Genomic DNA, 18,842 nt, shown 5'->3' with positions numbered 1-18,842 from the left:
CTCTGAAATTCAGCTCTTTTGTCCATGTTTGAACCAAGACTGTGATGAGGTCAGGAGCTGAGTGGCCCTGGGGGAACCCAAACTGGGGGTCACTGAGTAGGTTATTGCTGAGCAGGTGCTGCTTGATAGCGCTGTTGGTGACATCTTCCATCACATTACTGATGATTGAGAGTAGGCTGGCGGAACGGTAATTGGCCGGGTTGAATTTGTCCTGCTTTTTGTGTACATGAGATACCTGAACAATTTTCCACATTGTCAGGAAATGCCAGTGTTGTAACTAAGTAACAGCTTGGCTAGGGGAGGGGCAGGTTTTTGCAGCACAAGTCTCCAGTACTGTTGCTGGAATGATGTCAGGGCCCGTAGCCTTTACAGTATCCAGTGTCTCCAGCTGTTTCTTTGATGCTTCTCTCCTGAAAGATTATCTAAAACTTGCTGTAAACTCATTCTCTAAGGGGGTGGTGTTCACTTTGGTGTCTCTCTTCGTTTTTATATGTTCAAAGAAGTTCTTACTTTCTGTTCTGATATTACTTCAGAGTTTATTCTAAATGTTGATTGTCTTCCTCCATTATTTTGTGACCATAATTTGATAATTTTAAAAACTTGTCCAATCCTCTTGTTTACCATTAATCTTTCCCACACTGTATGTTGTTTCTTTCAATCTGATGCTCTCCTTAACCTCCTTGGTTAATCATGTATGGCTTATCCCCTTTCCCAGAATCCTCCATCCTCACTGGAATGTCTTCCTTGTGAGTCATGAACTATTTTCTTACAACTCAACCATCTTTCCTGCTAATCTCGTTTTCCAGTCCAATGCTGTCTTCATTCCTTTGTAATTACCCTTGCTTACATTTGGCACACATGATTCTAACCCAGGTTTCTCATTCTCAAACTGAATGCTCGATTCTGCCATCTTACATGGCCTGCTGCTGGCTCTGCTTGTCCCTCCATTTGCCTTGTGCTCCATTCCGTCCACCCCGCCCTGCACTCACTCCAAATAGGCATTCAGCTTCGACTTGCAACATTGTGCCTGCAGCAATATGGTACACAAGACAGAGCAAGATCCAAAGTACTTTATTGTGATTACACCTTTATTCTAAATGATTTTAAGCATATAAAAGTAGTGTTTTCAGACATGATTTAGCGTTTAGAGACTTTGTAAACCAGATCTGTTGTGGTTAGAAGCGATAAACAGAAGCAGAGAGGAGCTGAGCTAATGTAAAACACAGGGGGAAAGTGGAAGCAACTTCATAAACATTTCAATTCAAATAATAAGCCACACCCAGGATGCTTTTTGCAGGGAATCCTGTGGGAAGCACTATTGCGGAGCTGAAAAATGCATAAAGAGCTGAGTTACAAAAAATTAAACTGCCTGAGAGAATTCAGGGTTCAGGTATTTTGAGGGTCAAAGACAATTCATAACCAAGGGTTGTAACCAAAACCCCTCAGAAACAGAAATCAGGTTTCAAAAACATATAAATATACTCCGGATGAGCCCTAAACCACCCCCAAACCCCACTCTCAAAAATGATCCTCCCTCATTAACCCTCAATAACTCCCTCATGGTCCCCAAAACACCTACTGCGCAGTCGATACCTCTAACTTGTAAAATCCCTGAACACTTCCCCCTTCCAACTCATGCCTATCCTTCCCTAATATTACCTCCATCCCTACTGTTCCAGTATCGCTTGCACAGCCCTAACACTTCCTGCTCAGCTTTCCCTCAATCTTGCAATCCTGACAGCATATTCATTCATCAGGGAAAATATAATCTCTTGAACACAGTATGCTCACACTCAATCCCTGGGATCAGAGTGAACAGGGAGATGATCTGGATTAAAGCTCTGAAATCTCACAATTAATCTGGATAAAAGATGACACCACAGACCAACTAATAACCGATACACTTTGCCCATTAGAAATCACTGAATGCAAACCTCATTCAAATAATAGAATCCCACTGAACCAAACCGCTTCCCACTCACTCCCCACTGAACCAAACCGCTTCCCACTCACTCCCCACTGAACCAAACCGTTTCCCACTCACTCCCCACTGAACCAAACCGCTTCCCACTCACTCCCCACTGAACCAAACCGCTTCCCACTCACTCCCCACTGAACCAAACCGCTTCCCACTCACTCCCCACTGAACCAAACCGCTTCCCACTCACTCCCCACTGAACCAAACCGCTTCCCACTCACTCCCCACTGAACCAAACCGCTTCCCACTCACTCCCCACTGAACCAAACCGCTTCCCACTCACTCCCCACTGAACCAAACCGCTTCCCACTCACTCCCCATGAACCAAACCGCTTCCCACTCACTCCCCACTGAACCAAACCGCTTCCCACTCACTCCCCACTGAACCAAACCGCTTCCCACTCACTCCCCATGAACCAAACCGCTTCCCACTCACTCCCCACTGAACCAAACCGCTTCCCACTCACTCCCCACTGAACCAAACCGCTTCCCACTCACTCCCCATGAACCAAACCGCTTCCCACTCACTCCCCATGAACCAAACCGCTTCCCACTCACTCCCCACTGAACCAAACCGCTTCCCACTCACTCCCCACTGAACCAAACCGTTTCCCACTCACTCCCCACTGAACCAAACCGCTTCCCACTCACTCCCCACTGAACCAAACCGCTTCCCACTCACTCCCCACTGAACCAAACCGCTTCCCACTCACTCCCCACTGAACCAAACCGTTTCCCACTCACTCCCCACTGAACCAAACCGCTTCCCACTCACTCCCCACTGAACCAAACCGTTTCCCACTCACTCCCCACTGAACCAAACCGCTTCCCACTCACTCCCCACTGAACCAAACAGCTTCCCACTCACTCCCCACTGAACCAAACCTCATCCCACTCACTCCCCACTGAACCAAACCGCTTCCCACTCACTCCCCACTGAACCAAACCGCTTCCCACTCACTCCCCACTGAACCAAACCGCTTCCCACTCACTCCCCACTGAACCAAACCGCTTCCCACTCACTCCCCACTGAACCAAACCTCATCCCACTCACTCCCCACTGAACCAAACCGCTTCCCACTCACTCCCCACTGAACCAAACCGCTTCCCACTCACTCCCCACTGAACCAAACCGCTTCCCACTCACTCCCCACTGAACCAAACCTCTTCCCACTCACTCCCCACTGAACCAAACCGCTTCCCACTCACTCCCCATGAACCAAACCGCTTCCCACTCACCCCCCACTGAACCAAACCTCTTCCCACTCACTCCCCACTGAACCAAACCGCTTCCCACTCACTCCCCATGAACCAAACCGCTTCCCACTCACTCCCCACTGAACCAAACCGCTTCCCACTCACTCCCCATGAACCAAACCTCTTCCCACTCACTCCCCACTGAACCAAACCGCTTCCCACTCACTCCCCACTGAACCAAACCACTCCCCACTCACTCCCCACTGAACCAAACCTCTTCCCACTCACTCCCCACTGAACCAAACCGCTTCCCACTCACTCCCCACTGAACCAAACCGCTCCCCACTCACTCCCCATGACCCAAACCGCTTCCCACTCACTCCCCATGAACCAAACCGCTTCCCACTCACTCCCCACTGAACCAAACCTCTTCCCACTCACTCCCCACTGAACCAAACCGCTTCCCACTCACTCCCCACTGAACCAAACCGCTTCCCACTCACTCCCCATGAACCAAACCGCTTCCCACTCACTCCCCACTGAACCAAACCGCTTCCCACTCACTCCCCATGAACCAAACCTCTTCCCACTCACTCCCCACTGAACCAAACCGCTTCCCACTCACTCCCCACTGAACCAAACCACTCCCCACTCACTCCCCACTGAACCAAACCTCTTCCCACTCACTCCCCACTGAACCAAACCGCTTCCCACTCACTCCCCACTGAACCAAACCGCTCCCCACTCACTCCCCATGACCCAAACCGCTTCCCACTCACTCCCCATGAACCAAACCGCTTCCCACTCACTCCCCACTGAACCAAACCTCTTCCCACTCACTCCCCACTGAACCAAACCGCTTCCCACTCACTCCCCACTGAACCAAACCGCTTCCCACTCACTCCCCACTGAACCAAACCGCTTCCCACTCACTCCCCACTGAACCAAACCGCTTCCCACTCATTCCCCACTGAACCAAACCGCTTCCCACTCACTCCCCATGAACCAAACCGCTTCCCACTCACTCCCCACTGAACCAAACCGCTTCCCACTCACTCCCCACTGAACCAAACCGCTCCCCACTCACTCCCCACTGAACCAAACCGCTTCCCACTCACTCCCCATGAACCAAACCGCTTCCCACTCACTCCCCACTGAACCAAACCTCTTCCCACTCACTCCCCACTGAACCAAACCGCTTCCCACTCACTCCCCACTGAACCAAACCGCTTCCCACTCACTCCCCATGAACCAAACCGCTTCCCACTCACTCCCCATGAACCAAACCGCTTCCCACTCACTCCCCACTGAACCAAACCGCTTCCCACTCACTCCCCACTGAACCAAACCTCATCCCACTCACTCCCCACTGAACCAAACCGCTTCCCACTCACTCCCCACTGAACCAAACCGCTCCCCACTCACTCCCCATGAACCAAACCGCTTCCCACTCACTCCCCATGAACCAAACCGCTTCCCACTCACTCCCCACTGAACCAGATCTCTTCCCACTCACTGCCAACATACAGAATTCCAATACATCAAACCTTTTCTATTTGTTCTTCTTACAGTCTCATCAATATCTAACTTGGAATTGGCTGCTGAACCTAAGAATCCAAAGCGGTGTTTCTAACCCAGCATGCCCACCAACGTCCGTTCAGGCATGTGTATACAGCTGGAGGTTATATAAGAATATGGCTCTATTAGAATCCTACAATTTGACTCAAACCCTGGATCATGGCACCAGGAAGCTCCAATACACAGCAACTTCAAATTCCAGAAAACAATAAAGAATCAGGATGCTGGAGATCTGAAACAAACCAACAAAACCAGAAATTGCTAGGGAAACTCAGCAAGACTGGCAGTATCTCTGAAAACAGAAAGCAGAGTTATCATTTCAAGTCCAATATGGTACAGGGTCACATTGGACATGAAATGATAACTCTGCTCCATGGATACTGCCTGCCTGCTGAGTTAGTATTAAATCTGAGAAATTCACTTCGACTGTTTTCTAGATCCTTCCTGATAAAGGGCTCCTGTCCGAAACGTTGACTTTCCTGGTCCTCGGATGCTGCCTGACCTGCTGTGCATTTACAGCAACACTCTCATCTTGACTGATTTCTAGATCCCATGAGTCTACATATTCAGGAGTGAAATCAACCTTGTGCGTGCAAGATCCATGGAGAGAGGATTTCTACTTGATACAGTTCAGGCAGTGGCGCTCTGCCAGTATTCCCTCTCCACTCAGGAAATCCCCTCTGCACTGGGAAAACCAACCCAGTAACACGGATTGAGGTGGGATGCCAGTCAGTGCCTGGCACAAACCCAGCAGACCTTAAACATCGACCCTTCCATTCCACAATCCAACTGCATTACGGCAACTCTCTAGAAGCTTCTCTTTACATTAGGCCTCATGCTTTGTTCTTTCTCCTTCCAACTCAGTTCCAGCTCAGTAAGTACAACTCGTGCCTCAGAACCTGCAGCTGAGACACACGACCCTTTCCTACCTCTGCTCTGCAGTTAATGAAGAGATCCGGAGAGTTCACTGAGTGATTACGGTGAGGCATTCACCCTCATCACTGTTACACTCAAAGACTCTGTAGACATGACTTCTGTGCAAAATGTTCATAAACACTGTTTGGATATAAGGCACTAAATTGTACCATGGACTGGGCTAAATTCTACTACTTTAAGGCACTGGAAGTTACAAACTGATCCATTCCCAGCATCTAAAATCAAATGGGCATGGACCATTTCTTAGAAAGATATACACTTAAGCAAACTCACCTTGTAGGCAACTTGGAGTAAACAGGCAAATGTGTTTCAACAGCCCTGCTGGTTTCTCTCAATACCAACGTATATAATCACACTGTCAAACTGCTTCAACCAACGGGTGTTAAATACTCCAATACTCAGAGCACTGTTACCTTGACGTAACACCATTCCTATAATTTACCCAATGCTTTCTGTAGTTTCTGCGTGGGGCAGGAACACAACACAAGTTCCCTGACACTGGCAGGTGCAAAAGGCTCATGCCAGTTTTCCAGTTGAGTGGAGCCCAGAGGAAGTGGATGAAAGCTGTGAGTGCTCAATGGCACAGCCATTCAAACTCTACTCAATCTGACAGAAAGAACCAGGAGGAGAGGTGGTTACAGGACTAGTGTCCAAACTGGAATCTGCTCCCAGCTTTGAGTCCATGTCTGAACTTGCAGATTGCAGACAAGATGCAGAAATAACTGTGGGATTCACCTTCAGAATGGCTGAGTCTGACATCTCTTTCCCATCACTGTCCAATCTTCGGGTTTTCAATTCTTCAATGGCAGACCACAGCCTGTGATTCTCCTCCAGCTGAAGTTGCAACTGTGGACCAAACATGACACGGTTTTATCAGGAGATCAGAAAACTCAGCAGCAGGGGAATGGAAATGGGTACGTGCAGAAAATTATCCAGGGCAGGTGCAAATAGAGAGTGCTCCACCAACAGACAGGTGTAATGACCCTGATACCACAGCCACATTAACACTTCCACCATGGCAACACTGACCTGCTTTTCCAGATGGTCAATAGTTTTCTGTTTCTTTGTTAGGTTTTCTTGTAACTGTTCAAAAAAGCACAAGGAAGAGATTTCAATGAGGAACACAGAACAGGTTAACATTCTGATCCCTCTCGCTGCCTGAGGAACATTCCCTCTCACAACTGGCCCCTTGTGAATTCCTCTAGCAATAGGGAATCCTTCCACATCCCAGTAAACACCCCCTCAGGGCCCTTTGAGATTCAGGGAGACACCTTAGTCACCTGATAGTTCAGAAATTTACTTCCAGTTAAGTCTGATTTAAGATGCTGCATATGAGGATAGCTGTGTTTAGCAATAGCTCATCTCTTCAGCATTAAGATTCATGTTTATTAATTGTTGTGGAGCTGAGTTTGAGCATTATGCAGACACCTGGATTGTGTTTTATTAAAAGGGTAATGAAAATACACATTGGAACTTTTATTTTAAAAGAGGGAATTTCTTGGAAACCACAAAGTTCCAGACAAAGGCTAGTGTCAGTCGCTGAAACTCACTTCAGGAAAAACACATGACTTTTTTATGACTGGGTTTTTTGGCTGTTAGGTTTGAACATTTGCAGGATTAGAGTTTGCGTTTGCATTTGTGGGGTGGCACAGTGGCTCAGTGGTTAGCACTGCTGCCTCACAGCACCAGGGTTTCAGGTTCGATTCCTGCCTCAGGCAACTGTCTCTGTGGAGTTTGCACATTCTCCCCATGTCTGTGTGGGTTTCCTCCGGGTGCTCCGGTTTCCTCCCACAGTCCAAAAATGTGCAGGTCAGGTGAATTGGCCATGCTAAATTGCCCATAGTGTTAGGTGCATCAGTCAGAGGGAAATGGGACTGGGTGGGTTACTCTTCGGAGGGTCAGTGTGGACTTGTTGGGCCGAAGGGCCTGTTTCCACACTGTAGGGAATCTAAACTAATCTAATCTCACCTCTCAGTTGAGGAAAGCCTGCTACAGAACAAGATGCTCAGTTCATGTCTCTGGCTTCTGAAACCTTGGTTGTGAATGAAATCTTATTTTCCTCCTCGGGCAGAGAGAATGAAAGAACTTCTCAACAGCCTCTCTATTTCCTGAGCAAGCTGTGACTGCTAAGATTCCAGACATAACCACGCAAGATTAGTGACCTGACCACATTTGCAAGAGCACCAGACTGACAGACTTCACGACATTCTACGCCTGATACTATTTGTCTTCAAGAATAATTAACCTTATCCAGAGAGTATTTTCTTAAAGCTAATCTTTAAAAGTACAAGGAAAAATCATTTCTTAAAAATTTGTTCACAGGATGGGGGTGTTACTGGCTCGGCCAGCATTTATGGCCCATGCTAGAGTCAACCACATTGCTAAGAGTCTGGAGCCCATGTAGTCCCGATCAGATGAGGATAGCAGTTTTCTTCTCTCAAGGACATTAGTGATTCAGATGGATTTTTCTGACATTGACTTTGGATTCATGGTCTCTTTGCCTTGAGGGTGTGCACCTGTCTCCTGTGTGTTTGTTTTTATTCATTCATGGAATGTTGGCATCACTGGCAGGACCAGCATTTGTTGGATTCCCTTGGCCATTCAGCCCACCACGTCTGTGCCAAACATGATGCCATTCTAAACTAATCCTATCTGCCTGCACATAGTCCATATCTCTCTATTCCCTACCTGTACATGTGTCTGTCTAAATGCTTCTTAAACACAGCTACCATGTCTGCATCTACCACCTCCCCTGGCAGTATGTTCCAGGTAACCATCATTCTCTGTGTAAAATACCTTCCTCACACATCTTTAAACTTTCCCCCTCTCACCTTAAACCCATGCCCCTAGTATGTGACATTTCTCACCCTGGGAAAGAGACTCCAATGATTCATGCCTCTCATCATTTTATGAACTTCTATCAGGTCACACCCCTCAGCCTCCAACACTCTTAACAAAAACAATCCAAGTCTGTCCAACCTCTCCTTATAGCTAATACACTCCAAACCAGGCAATAGCCTAGTAAACCCCTTCTGAATCCTCTCCAAACCTCTACATCCTTCCTATAGTGTAGAGACCAGAACTGCACACAATACTCCAAATGTGGTCTAACTAAAGCCTTGTACAGATGCACCATGATTTGCTAACATTTACACTCAATGCCCCGACCAATGAAGGTAAGCAATGCCACATCCTTCTTTACCACCTTATCCACTACCCTCCTCAATCACCTTTGTCACTTCCGCACAAGGGCGATCTGTACCCGCCCCCCCCCCACCCCACCACCACCACCACCACCACCACCACACACAAAGCCATGCTGACTATCCCTAATAAGTGTAATCTTATCCAAATGCGAGTAAATCCTGTCCCTAAGAATCCTCTCCAATAATTTCCCGGATTATCCCTGACACTTGTCTTAAACAAAAGAACAATACTGGCTCTTCTCCTGCCTTCCGGGATCTTGGTTGTAGCTAAAGAGGATACAAAGATCTCTGTCAAGGCCCGAGCAATCTCCTCTCTTGCCTCCTTCAGTATCCTGGGATTCAGATCCTGGGGGGTACCTAACTTAATGTTTTTCAAGACACATGCCACAGAATAATCTTACATCATCACATCCTTCTCCTTGATGAATATCGATGCAAACTACTCATTAAGAATCTCAATCACTTCCACGGGCCTTACATATAAATTCCCTCCTTTCTCCTTGAATGGACCTACCCTTTCCCGAGCTACCCTCTTGCTCTTAATAAATGTATAAAATGCCTTGGGATTCTCCTTTTATCCTAATTGCCAAGGACATTTCATAGCCCCTTTTAGCCCTTGTAATTCCTTGTTGTTTTCTGTTCTCTTTACATTCCTCAAAGGCCTTGTCTGATTTTAGCTTCCTAATTCTTACACATGCTTTCCTTCAGTTTTTGATTAAATTTTCAATATCTCTTGTCTTCCAGCGTTCTCAAATCTTACCATCCTTATTTTTCATCCTCACAGGAAAATGCTAGTGCTAAACTCTGATCAACTGGCCTTTAAAAGACTCCCACATTTCAGATGTAGATTTACCCTCAAACAGCCACCCCAATTGAATGTCTCCAGTTCCTGCCTAATAGTGCTGTAACTAGCCTTCCCCAAATTAGCACTTTCACCAGAGGACCAGTCATATCCTTATCCATTAATATCTTAGAAACAGACAATGTTGAGCTGCCTTCTTGAACCATTTCAGTTCCTGTACTACAAGGAAACCCACAATGCTCTTAGGAAGCGAGTTCCAGGATTTTAAGCCAGCGACAGTGAAGCAACAGCAATTTATTTCCAAGTCGGGATGGTGGCAGACTTGAAGATTTAGCTTACCGAGAGGGGTGAACATCTTTATTTTCATACTTGCTACAATTATTTTCAAATTGTCAAGATAAATCAATTCTGCACTTACAAGCTCCTTACCTGAAACACTGCTTGAACTTCCTTGCTCAGTCTCTGGATCTCAGCACCAAGTTTCTCCCGCTCTTGCTGTTCATTTTGTTGTTGAGTGAAACACTGCTTCAGCATCTGCTGCACACTCCCCAACTCACCGTGCATACCCTTACACAGGCACGGGGATGTCACTAAGTGGGAACAATCCTCGGAAATAGGACTTTTTGCCTAAAGAGGGATGGCAAGAGAGAGTGAGAGAGAGCGGGGCAGAGCAGGAGGGGCCAGAGGGGGTGGGGGGGGGGGGTCGGGGGGAGGAGGGGAGAGAGTGGGACAGAGACAGAGAAAGAGATGGAGGCAGAGAGAGACAGTGAGGCAGAGAGAAACAGAGAGTGAGCGGGCAGAGAGAGACAGACCGGAGCAGAAACAGGAGAGAGGAGAAAGCGGGGCAGAGAGAAGGAGAGATCGCGGGGGGAGAGAGAAGGAGAGATCACGGGGGAAGAGAGAAGGAGAGATCGCGGGGGAAGAGAGAAGGAGAGATCGCGGGGGAAGAGAGAAGGAGAGATCGCGGGGAAAGAGAGAAGGAGAGATCGCGGGGAAAGAGAGAAGGAGAGATCGCGGGGGAAGAGAGAAGGAGAGATCGCGGGGGAAGAGAGAAGGAGAGATCGCGGGGGAAGAGAGGAGGAGAGATCGCGGGGGAAGAGAGAAGGAGAGATCGCGGGGAAAGAGAGAAGGAGAGATCGCGGGGAAAGAGAGAAGGAGAGATCGCGGGGAAAGAGAGAAGGAGAGATCGCGGGGGAAGAGAGAAGGAGAGATCGCGGGGGAAGAGAGAAGGAGAGATCGCGGGGGAAGAGAGAAGGAGAGATCGCGGGGAAAGAGAGAAGGAGAGATCGCGGGGAAAGAGAGAAGGAGAGATCGCGGGGAAAGAGAGAAGGAGAGATCGCGGGGGAAGAGAGAAGGAGAGATCGCGGGGGAAGAGAGAAGGAGAGATCGCGGGGGAAGAGAGAAGGAGAGATCGCGGGGGAAGAGAGGAGGAGAGATCGCGGGGGAAGAGAGAAGGAGAGATCGCGGGGGAAGAGAGAAGGAGAGATCGCGGGGGAAGAGAGAAGGAGAGATCGCGGGGAAAGAGAGAAGGAGAGATCGCGGGGGGAGAGAGAAGGAGAGATCGCGGGGGGAGAGAGAAGGAGAGATCGCGGGGAAAGAGAGAAGGAGAGATCGCGGGGGGAGAGAGAAGGAGAGATCGCGGGGGGAGAGAGAAGGAGAGATCGCCGGGAAAGAGAGAAGGAGAGATCGCAGGGAGAGAGGAGGAGAGATCGCAGGGAGAGAGGAGGAGAGATCGCGGGGAGAGAGGAGGAGAGATCGCAGGGAGAGTGGAGGAGAGATCGCGGGGAGAGAGGAGGAGAGATCGCGGGGAGAGAGGAGGAGAGATCGCGGGGAGAGAGGAGGAGAGATCGCGGGGAGAGAGAAGGAGAGATCGCGGGGAGAGAGAAGGAGAGATCGCGGGGGAAGAGAGAAGGAGAGATCGCGGGGGAAGAGAGAAGGAGAGATCGCGGGGGAAGAGAGAAGGAGAGATCGCGGGGAAAGAGAGAAGGAGAGATCGCGGGGAAAGAGAGAAGGAGAGATCGCGGGGAAAGAGAGAAGGAGAGATCGCGGGGGGAGAGAGAAGGAGAGATCGCCGGGAAAGAGAGAAGGAGAGATCGCGGGGAGAGAGGAGGAGAGATCGCGGGGAGAGAGGAGGAGAGATCGCGGGGGGAGAGAGAAGGAGAGATCGCCGGGAAAGAGAGAAGGAGAGATCGCGGGGAGAGAGGAGGAGAGATCGCGGGGAGAGAGGAGGAGAGATCGCGGGGAGAGAGGAGGAGAGATCGCGGGGAGAGAGGAGGAGAGATCGCGGGGAGAGAGGAGGAGAGATCGCGGGGAGAGAGGAGGAGAGATCGCGGGGAGAGAGGAGGAGAGATCGCGGGGAGAGAGGAGGAGAGATCGCGGGGAGAGAGGAGGAGAGATCGCGGGGAGAGAGGAGGAGAGATCGCGGGGCAGAGAGAAGGAGAGATCGCGGGGAGAGAGAAGGAGAGATCGCGGGGAGAGAGAAGGAGACCGCGGGGAGAGAGAAGGAGAGACCGCGGGGAGAGAGAAGGAGAGACCGCGGGGAGAGAGAAGGAGAGACCGCGGGGAGAGAGAAGGAGAGACCGCGGGGAGAGAGAAGGAGAGACCGCGGGGAGAGAGAAGGAGAGATCGCGGGGAGAGAGAAGGAGAGATCGCGGGGAGAGAGAAGGAGAGATCGCGGGGATGGAGGAGAGATCGCGGGGAGAGAGAAGGAGAGATCGCGGGGAGAGAGAAGGAGAGATCGCGGGGAGAGAGAAGGAGAGATCGCGGGGAGAGAGAAGGAGAGATCGCGGGGAGAGAGAAGGAGAGATCGCGGGGAGAGAGAAGGAGAGATGGCGGGGCAGAGAGAAGGAGAGATCGCGGGGAGAGAGAAGGAGAGATCGCGGGGAGAGAGAAGGAGAGATCGCGGGGAGAGAGAAGGAGAGATCGCGGGGAGAGAGAAGGAGAGATCGCGGGGAGAGAGAAGGAGAGATCGCGGGGATGGAGGAGAGATCGCGGGGAGAGAGAAGGAGAGATCGCGGGGAGAGAGAAGGAGAGATCGCGGGGAGAGAGAAGGAGAGATCGCGGGGAGAGAGAAGGAGAGATCGCGGGGAGAGAGAAGGAGAGATCGCGGGGAGAGAGAAGGAGAGATCGCGGGGAGAGAGAAGGAGAGATCGCGGGGAGAGAGAAGGAGAGATCGCGGGGCAGAGAGAAGGAGAGATCGCGGGGCAGAGAGAAGGAGAGATCGCGGGGAGAGAGAAGGAGAGATCGCGGGGAGAGAGAAGGAGAGATCGCGGGGAGAGAGAAGGAGAGATCGCGGGGAGAGAGAAGGAGAGATCGCGGGGAGAGAGAAGGAGAGATCGCGGGGAGAGAGAAGGAGAGATCGCGGGGAGAGAGAAGGAGAGATCGCGGGGAGAGAGAAGGAGAGATCGCGGGGAGAGAGAAGGAGAGATCGCGGGGAGAGAGAAGGGGAGAGCGCGGGGAGAGAGAAGGAGAGAGAAGGGGAGAGCGCGGGGAGAGAGAAGGGGAGAGCGCGGGGCAGAGAGAAGGGGAGAGCGCGGGGCAGAGAGAAGGAGAGAGAAGGGGAGAGCGCGGGGAGAGAGAAGGAGAGAGAAGGGGAGAGCGCGGGGCAGAGAGAAGGGGAGAGCGCGGGGCAGAGAGAAGGAGAGAGAAGGGGAGAGCGCGGGGAGAGAGAAGGAGAGAGAAGGGGAGAGCGCGGGGCAGAGAAAAGGGGAGAGCGCGGGGCAGAGAGAAGGAGAGAGAAGGGGAGAGCGCGGGGAGAGAGAAGGGGAGAGCGCGGGGCAGAGAGAAGGAGAGAGAAGGGGAGAGCGCGGGGAGAGAGAAGGGGAGAGCGCGGGCAGAGAGAAGGAGAGAGAAGGGGAGAGCGCGGGGAGAGAGAAGGAGAGAGAAGGGAGAGCGCGGGGCAGAGAGAAGGGGAGAGCGCGGGGAGAGAGAAGGGGAGAGCGCGGGGCAGAGAGAAGGAGAGAGAAGGGGAGAGCGCGGGGAGAGAGAAGGAGAGATCGCGGGGAGAGAGAAGGAGAGATCGCGGGGAGAGAGAAGGAGAGATCGCGGGGAGAGAGAAGGAGAGATCGCGGGGAGAGAGAAGGAGAGATCGCGGGGAGAGAGAAGGAGAGATCGCGGGGAGAGAGAAGGAGAGATCGCGGGGAGAGAGAAGGAGAGATCGCGGGGAGAGAGAAGGAGAGATCGCGGGGAGAGAGAAGGGGAGAGCGCGGGGAGAGAGAAGGAGAGAGAAGGGGAGAGCGCGGGGAGAGAGAAGGGGAGAGCGCGGGGCAGAGAGAAGGGGAGAGCGCGGGGCAGAGAGAAGGAGAGAGAAGGGGAGAGCGCGGGGAGAGAGAAGGAGAGAGAAGGGGAGAGCGCGGGGCAGAGAGAAGGGGAGAGCGCGGGGCAGAGAGAAGGAGAGAGAAGGGGAGAGCGCGGGGAGAGAGAAGGAGAGAGAAGGGGAGAGCGCGGGGCAGAGAGAAGGGGAGAGCGCGGGGCAGAGAGAAGGAGAGAGAAGGGGAGAGCGCGGGAGAGAGAAGGGGAGAGCGCGGGGCAGAGAGAAGGAGAGAGAAGGGGAGAGCGCGGGGAGAGAGAAGGGGAGAGCGCGGGGCAGAGAGAAGGAGAGAGAAGGGGAGAGCGCGGGGAGAGAGAAGGAGAGAGAAGGGGAGAGCGCGGGCAGAGAGAAGGGGAGAGCGCGGGGAGAGAGAAGGGGAGAGCGCGGGGCAGAGAGAAGGAGAGAGAAGGGGAGAGCGCGGGGAGAGAGAAGGGGAGAGCGCGGGGCAGAGAGAAGGGAGAGCGCGGGGCAGAGAGAAGGGGAGAGCGCGGGGCAGAGAGAAGGAGAGAGAAGGGGAGAGCGCGGGGCAGAGAGAAGGAGAGAGAAGGGGAGAGCGCGGGGAGAGAGAAGGGGAGAGCGCGGGGCAGAGAGAAGGAGAGAGAAGGGAGAGCGCGGGGCAGAGAGAAGGGGAGAGCGCGGGGCAGAGAGAAGGAGAGAGACGCGGGGCAGAGAGAAGGAGAGAGAAGGGAGAGCGCGGGGAGAGAGAAGGGGAGAGCGCGGGGAGAGAGAAGGGGAGAGCGCGGGCAGAGAGAAGGGAGCGCGGGCAGAGAGAGCGCGGGGAGAGAGAAGGGGAGAGCGCGGGGCAGAGAGAAGGGGAGAGCGCGGGGCAGAGAGAAGGGGAGAGCGCGGGGCGAGAGAAGGGAGAGCCGGCAGAGAGAAGGGGAGAGCGCGGGGCAGAGAGAAGGGGAGAGCGCGGGCAGAGAGAAGGGGAGAGCGCGGGGCAGAGAGAGGGGAGAGCGCGGGAGAGAGAAGGGAGAGCGCGGGGCAGAGAGAAGGGAGAGCGCGGGCAGAGAGAAGGGGAGAGCGCGGGGCAGAGAGAAGGGAGAGCGCGGGGCAGAGAGAAGGGGAGAGCGCGGGGCAGAGAGAAGGGAGAGCGCGGGCAGAGAGAAGGGGAGAGCGCGGGGCAGAGAGAAGGGGAGGAGCGCGGGGCAGAGAGAAGGGAGAGCGCGGGGCAGAGAGAAGGGAGAGCGCGGGGCAGAGAGAAGGGGAGAGCGCGGGGCAGAGAGAAGGGGAGAGCGCGGGGCAGAGAGAAGGGGAGAGCGCGGGGCAGAGAGAAGGGGAGAGCGCGGGGCAGAGAGAAGGGGAGAGCGCGGGCAGAGAGAAGGGGAGAGCGGGAGAGAGAAGGGAGAGCGCGGGGCAGAGAGAAGGGGAGAGCGCGGGGCAGAGAGAAGGGGAGAGCGCGGGGCAGAGAGAAGGGGAGAGCGCGGGGCAGAGAGAAGGGGAGAGCGCGGGGCAGAGAGAAGGGGAGAGCGGGCAGAGAAGGGGAGAGCGCGGGGAGAGAGAAGGGGAGAGCGCGGGGCAGAGAGAAGGGGAGAGCGCGGGGCAGAGAGAAGGGGAGAGCGCGGGCAGAGAGAAGGGGAGAGCGCGGGGGCAGAGAGAAGGGGAGAGCGCGGGGCAGAGAGAGGGGAGAGCGCGGGGCAGAGAGAAGGGGAGAGCGCGGGGCAGAGAGAAGGGGAGAGCGCGGGGCAGAGAGAAGGGGAGAGCGCGGGGCAGAGAGAAGGGAGAGCCGGCAGAGAGAAGGGGAGAGCGCGGGGCAGAGAGAAGGGGAGAGCGCGGGGCAGAGAGAAGGGGAGAGCGCGGGGCAGAGAGAAGGGGAGAGCGCGGGGCAGAGAGAAGGGGAGAGCGCGGGGCAGAGAGAAGGGGAGAGCGCGGGCAGAGAGAAGGGGAGAGCGCGGGGCAGAGAGAAGGGGAGAGCGCGGGGGCAGAGAGAAGGGGAGAGCGCGGGGCAGAGAGAAGGGGAGAGCGCGGGGCAGAGAGAAGGGGAGAGCGCGGGGCAGAGAGAAGGGGAGAGCGCGGGGCAGAGAGAAGGGGAGAGCGCGGGGCAGAGAGAAGGGGAGAGCGCGGGGCAGAGAGAAGGGGAGAGCGCGGGGCAGAGAGAAGGGGAGAGCGCGGGGCAGAGAGAAGGGGAGAGCGCGGGGCAGAGAGAAGGGGGAGAGCGCGGGGCAGAGAGAAGGGGAGAGCGCGGGGCAGAGAGAAGGGGAGAGCGCGGGGCAGAGAGAAGGGGAGAGCGCGGGGCAGAGAGAAGGGGAGAGCGCGGGGCAGAGAGAAGGGAGAGAGCGCGGGGCAGAGAGAAGGGGAGAGCGCGGGGCAGAGAGAAGGGGAGAGCGCGGGGCAGAGAGAAGGGGAGAGCGCGGGGCAGAGAGAAGGGGAGAGCGCGGGGCAGAGAGAAGGGGGAGAGCGCGGGCAGAGAGAAGGGGAGAGCGCGGGGCAGAGAGAAGGGGAGAGCGCGGGGCAGAGAGAAGGGGAGAGCGGGGCAGAGAGAAGGGGAGAGCGCGGGGCAGAGAGAAGGGGAGAGCGCGGGGCAGAGAGAAGGGGAGAGCGCGGGGCAGAGAGAAGGGGAGAGCGCGGGCAGAGAGAAGGGAGAGCGCGGGCAGAGAGAAGGGGAGAGCGCGGGGCAGAGAGAAGGGGAGAGCGCGGGGCAGAGAGAAGGGGAGAGCGCGGGGCAGAGAGAAGGGGAGAGCGCGGGGCAGAGAGAAGGGGAGAGCGCGGGGCAGAGAGAAGGGGAGAGCGCGGGGCAGAGAGAAGGGGAGAGCGCGGGGCAGAGAGAAGGGGAGAGCGCGGGGCAGAGAGAAGGGGAGAGCGCGGGGCAGAGAGAAGGGGAGAGCGCGGGGCAGAGAGAAGGGGAGAGCGCGGGGCAGAGAGAAGGGGAGAGCGCGGGCAGAGAGAAGGGGAGAGCGCGGGGCAGAGAGAAGGGGAGAGCGCGGGGCAGAGAGAAGGGGAGAGCGCGGGGCAGAGAGAAGGGGAGAGCGCGGGGCAGAGAGAAGGGGAGAGCGCGGGGCAGAGAGAAGGGGAGAGCGCGGGGCAGAGAGAAGGGGAGAGCGCGGGGCAGAGAGAAGGGGAGAGCGCGGGGCAGAGAGAAGGGGAGAGCGCGGGGCAGAGAGAAGGGAGAGCGCGGGGCAGAGAGAAGGGAGAGCGCGGGCAGAGAGAAGGGGAGAGCGCGGGGCAGAGAGAAGGGGAGAGCGCGGGGCAGAGAGAAGGGGAGAGCGCGGGCAGAGAGAAGGGGAGAGCGCGGGGCAGAGAGAAGGGGAGAGCGCGGGGCAGAGAGAAGGGGAGAGCGCGGGGCAGAGAGAAGGGGAGAGCGCGGGGCAGAGAGAAGGGGAGAGCGCGGGGCAGAGAGAAGGGGAGAGCGCGGGGCAGAGAGAAGGGGAGAGCGCGGGGCAGAGAGAAGGGAGAGCGCGGGGCAGAGAGAAGGGGAGAGCGCGGGCAGAGAGAAGGGGAGAGCGCGGGGCAGAGAGAAGGGGAGAGCGCGGGCAGAGAGAAGGGGAGAGCGCGGGGCAGAGAGAAGGGGAGAGCGCGGGCAGAGAGAAGGGGAGAGCGCGGGGCAGAGAGAAGGGGAGAGCGCGGGGCAGAGAGAAGGGGAGAGCGCGGGCAGAGAGAAGGGAGAGCGCGGGGCAGAGAGAAGGGGAGAGCGCGGGGCAGAGAGAAGGGGAGAGCGCGGGGCAGAGAGAAGGGGAGAGCGCGGGGCAGAGAGAAGGGAGAGCGCGGGGCAGAGAGAAGGGGAGAGCGCGGGCAGAGAGAAGGGAGAGCGCGGGGCAGAGAGAAGGGGAGAGCGCGGGGCAGAGAGAAGGGGAGAGCGCGGGGCAGAGAGAAGCGGGAGAGAGAGCGCGGGGCAGAGAGAAGGGGAGAGCGCGGGCAGAGAGAAGGGAGAGCGCGGGGCAGAGAGAAGGGAGAGCGCGGGGCAGAGAGAAGGGGAGAGCGCGGGGCAGAGAGAAGGGGAGAGCGCGGGGCAGAGAGAAGGGGAGAGCGCGGGGCAGAGAGAAGGGGAGAGCGCGGGGCAGAGAGAAGGGGAGCGCGGGGCAGAGAGAAGGGGAGAGCGCGGGCAGAGAGAAGGGGAGAGCGCGGGGCAGAGAGAAGGGGAGAGCGCGGGGCAGAGAGAAGGGGAGAGCGCGGGGCAGAGAGAAGGGGAGAGCGCGGGGCAGAGAGAAGGGAGAGCGCGGGGCAGAGAGAAGGGGAGAGCGCGGGGCAGAGAGAAGGGGAGAGCGCGGGGCAGAGAGAAGGGGAGCGCGGGCAGAGAGAAGGGGAGAGCGCGGGGCAGAGAGAAGGGGAGAGCGCGGGGCAGAGAGAAGGGGAGAGCGCGGGGCAGAGAGAAGGGGAGAGCGCGGGGCAGAGAGAAGGGGAGAGCGCGGGGCAGAGAGAAGGGGAGAGCGCGGGGCAGAGAGAAGGGGAGAGCGCGGGGCAGAGAGAAGGGGGAGAGCGCGGGGCAGAGAGAAGGGGAGAGCGCGGGCAGAGAGAAGGGGAGAGCGCGGGCAGAGAGAAGGGAGAGCGCGGGGCAGAGAGAAGGGGAGAGCGCGGGGCAGAGAGAAGGGGAGAGCGCGGGGCAGAGAGAAGGGGAGAGCGCGGGGCAGAGAGAAGGGGAGAGCGCGGGGCAGAGAGAAGGGGAGAGCGCGGGGCAGAGAGAAGGGGAGAGCGCGGGGCAGAGAGAAGGGAGAGCGCGGGGCAGAGAGAAGGGGAGAGCGCGGGGCAGAGAGAAGGGGAGAGCGCGGGGCAGAGAGAAGGGAAGAGCGCGGGGCAGAGAGAAGGGGAGAGCGCGGGGCAGAGAGAAGGGGAGAGCGCGGGGCAGAGAGAAGGGGAGAGCGCGGGGCAGAGAGAAGGGGAGAGCGCGGGCAGAGAGAAGGG

At 55.9% G+C, this 18,842-nt stretch overlaps 1 protein-coding gene across 1 annotated transcript in view; it reads right to left on the bottom strand.

The window, feature by feature from the left end:
• Positions 1-4,591: 4,591 nt before the first annotated feature.
• Positions 4,592-18,842, bottom strand: part of nek9 (NIMA related kinase 9) — a 96,504-nt gene continuing 82,253 nt past the window's right edge. Inside the window, exons 21-23 of the mRNA XM_087989540.1 lie at positions 10,127-10,324; positions 6,719-6,772; positions 4,592-6,535 (exon numbers count right to left, since the gene is read on the bottom strand). Coding sequence (XP_087845666.1) covers positions 6,287-6,535; positions 6,719-6,772; positions 10,127-10,324 — 501 coding nt within the window. The 3' untranslated portion in view covers positions 4,592-6,286. The remainder of the gene's footprint in view (positions 6,536-6,718; positions 6,773-10,126; positions 10,325-18,842) is intronic.

The sequence above is a fragment of the Chiloscyllium plagiosum genome, unplaced genomic scaffold (genome assembly GCF_037043375.1).
Source record: "Chiloscyllium plagiosum isolate Xiang-an unplaced genomic scaffold, Cpla_swu_hap1 HiC_scaffold_8, whole genome shotgun sequence".
In the NCBI taxonomy this organism is placed as follows: Eukaryota; Metazoa; Chordata; class Chondrichthyes; order Orectolobiformes; family Hemiscylliidae; genus Chiloscyllium; species Chiloscyllium plagiosum.
This window is presented reverse-complemented; position numbering and strand designations above follow the sequence as displayed.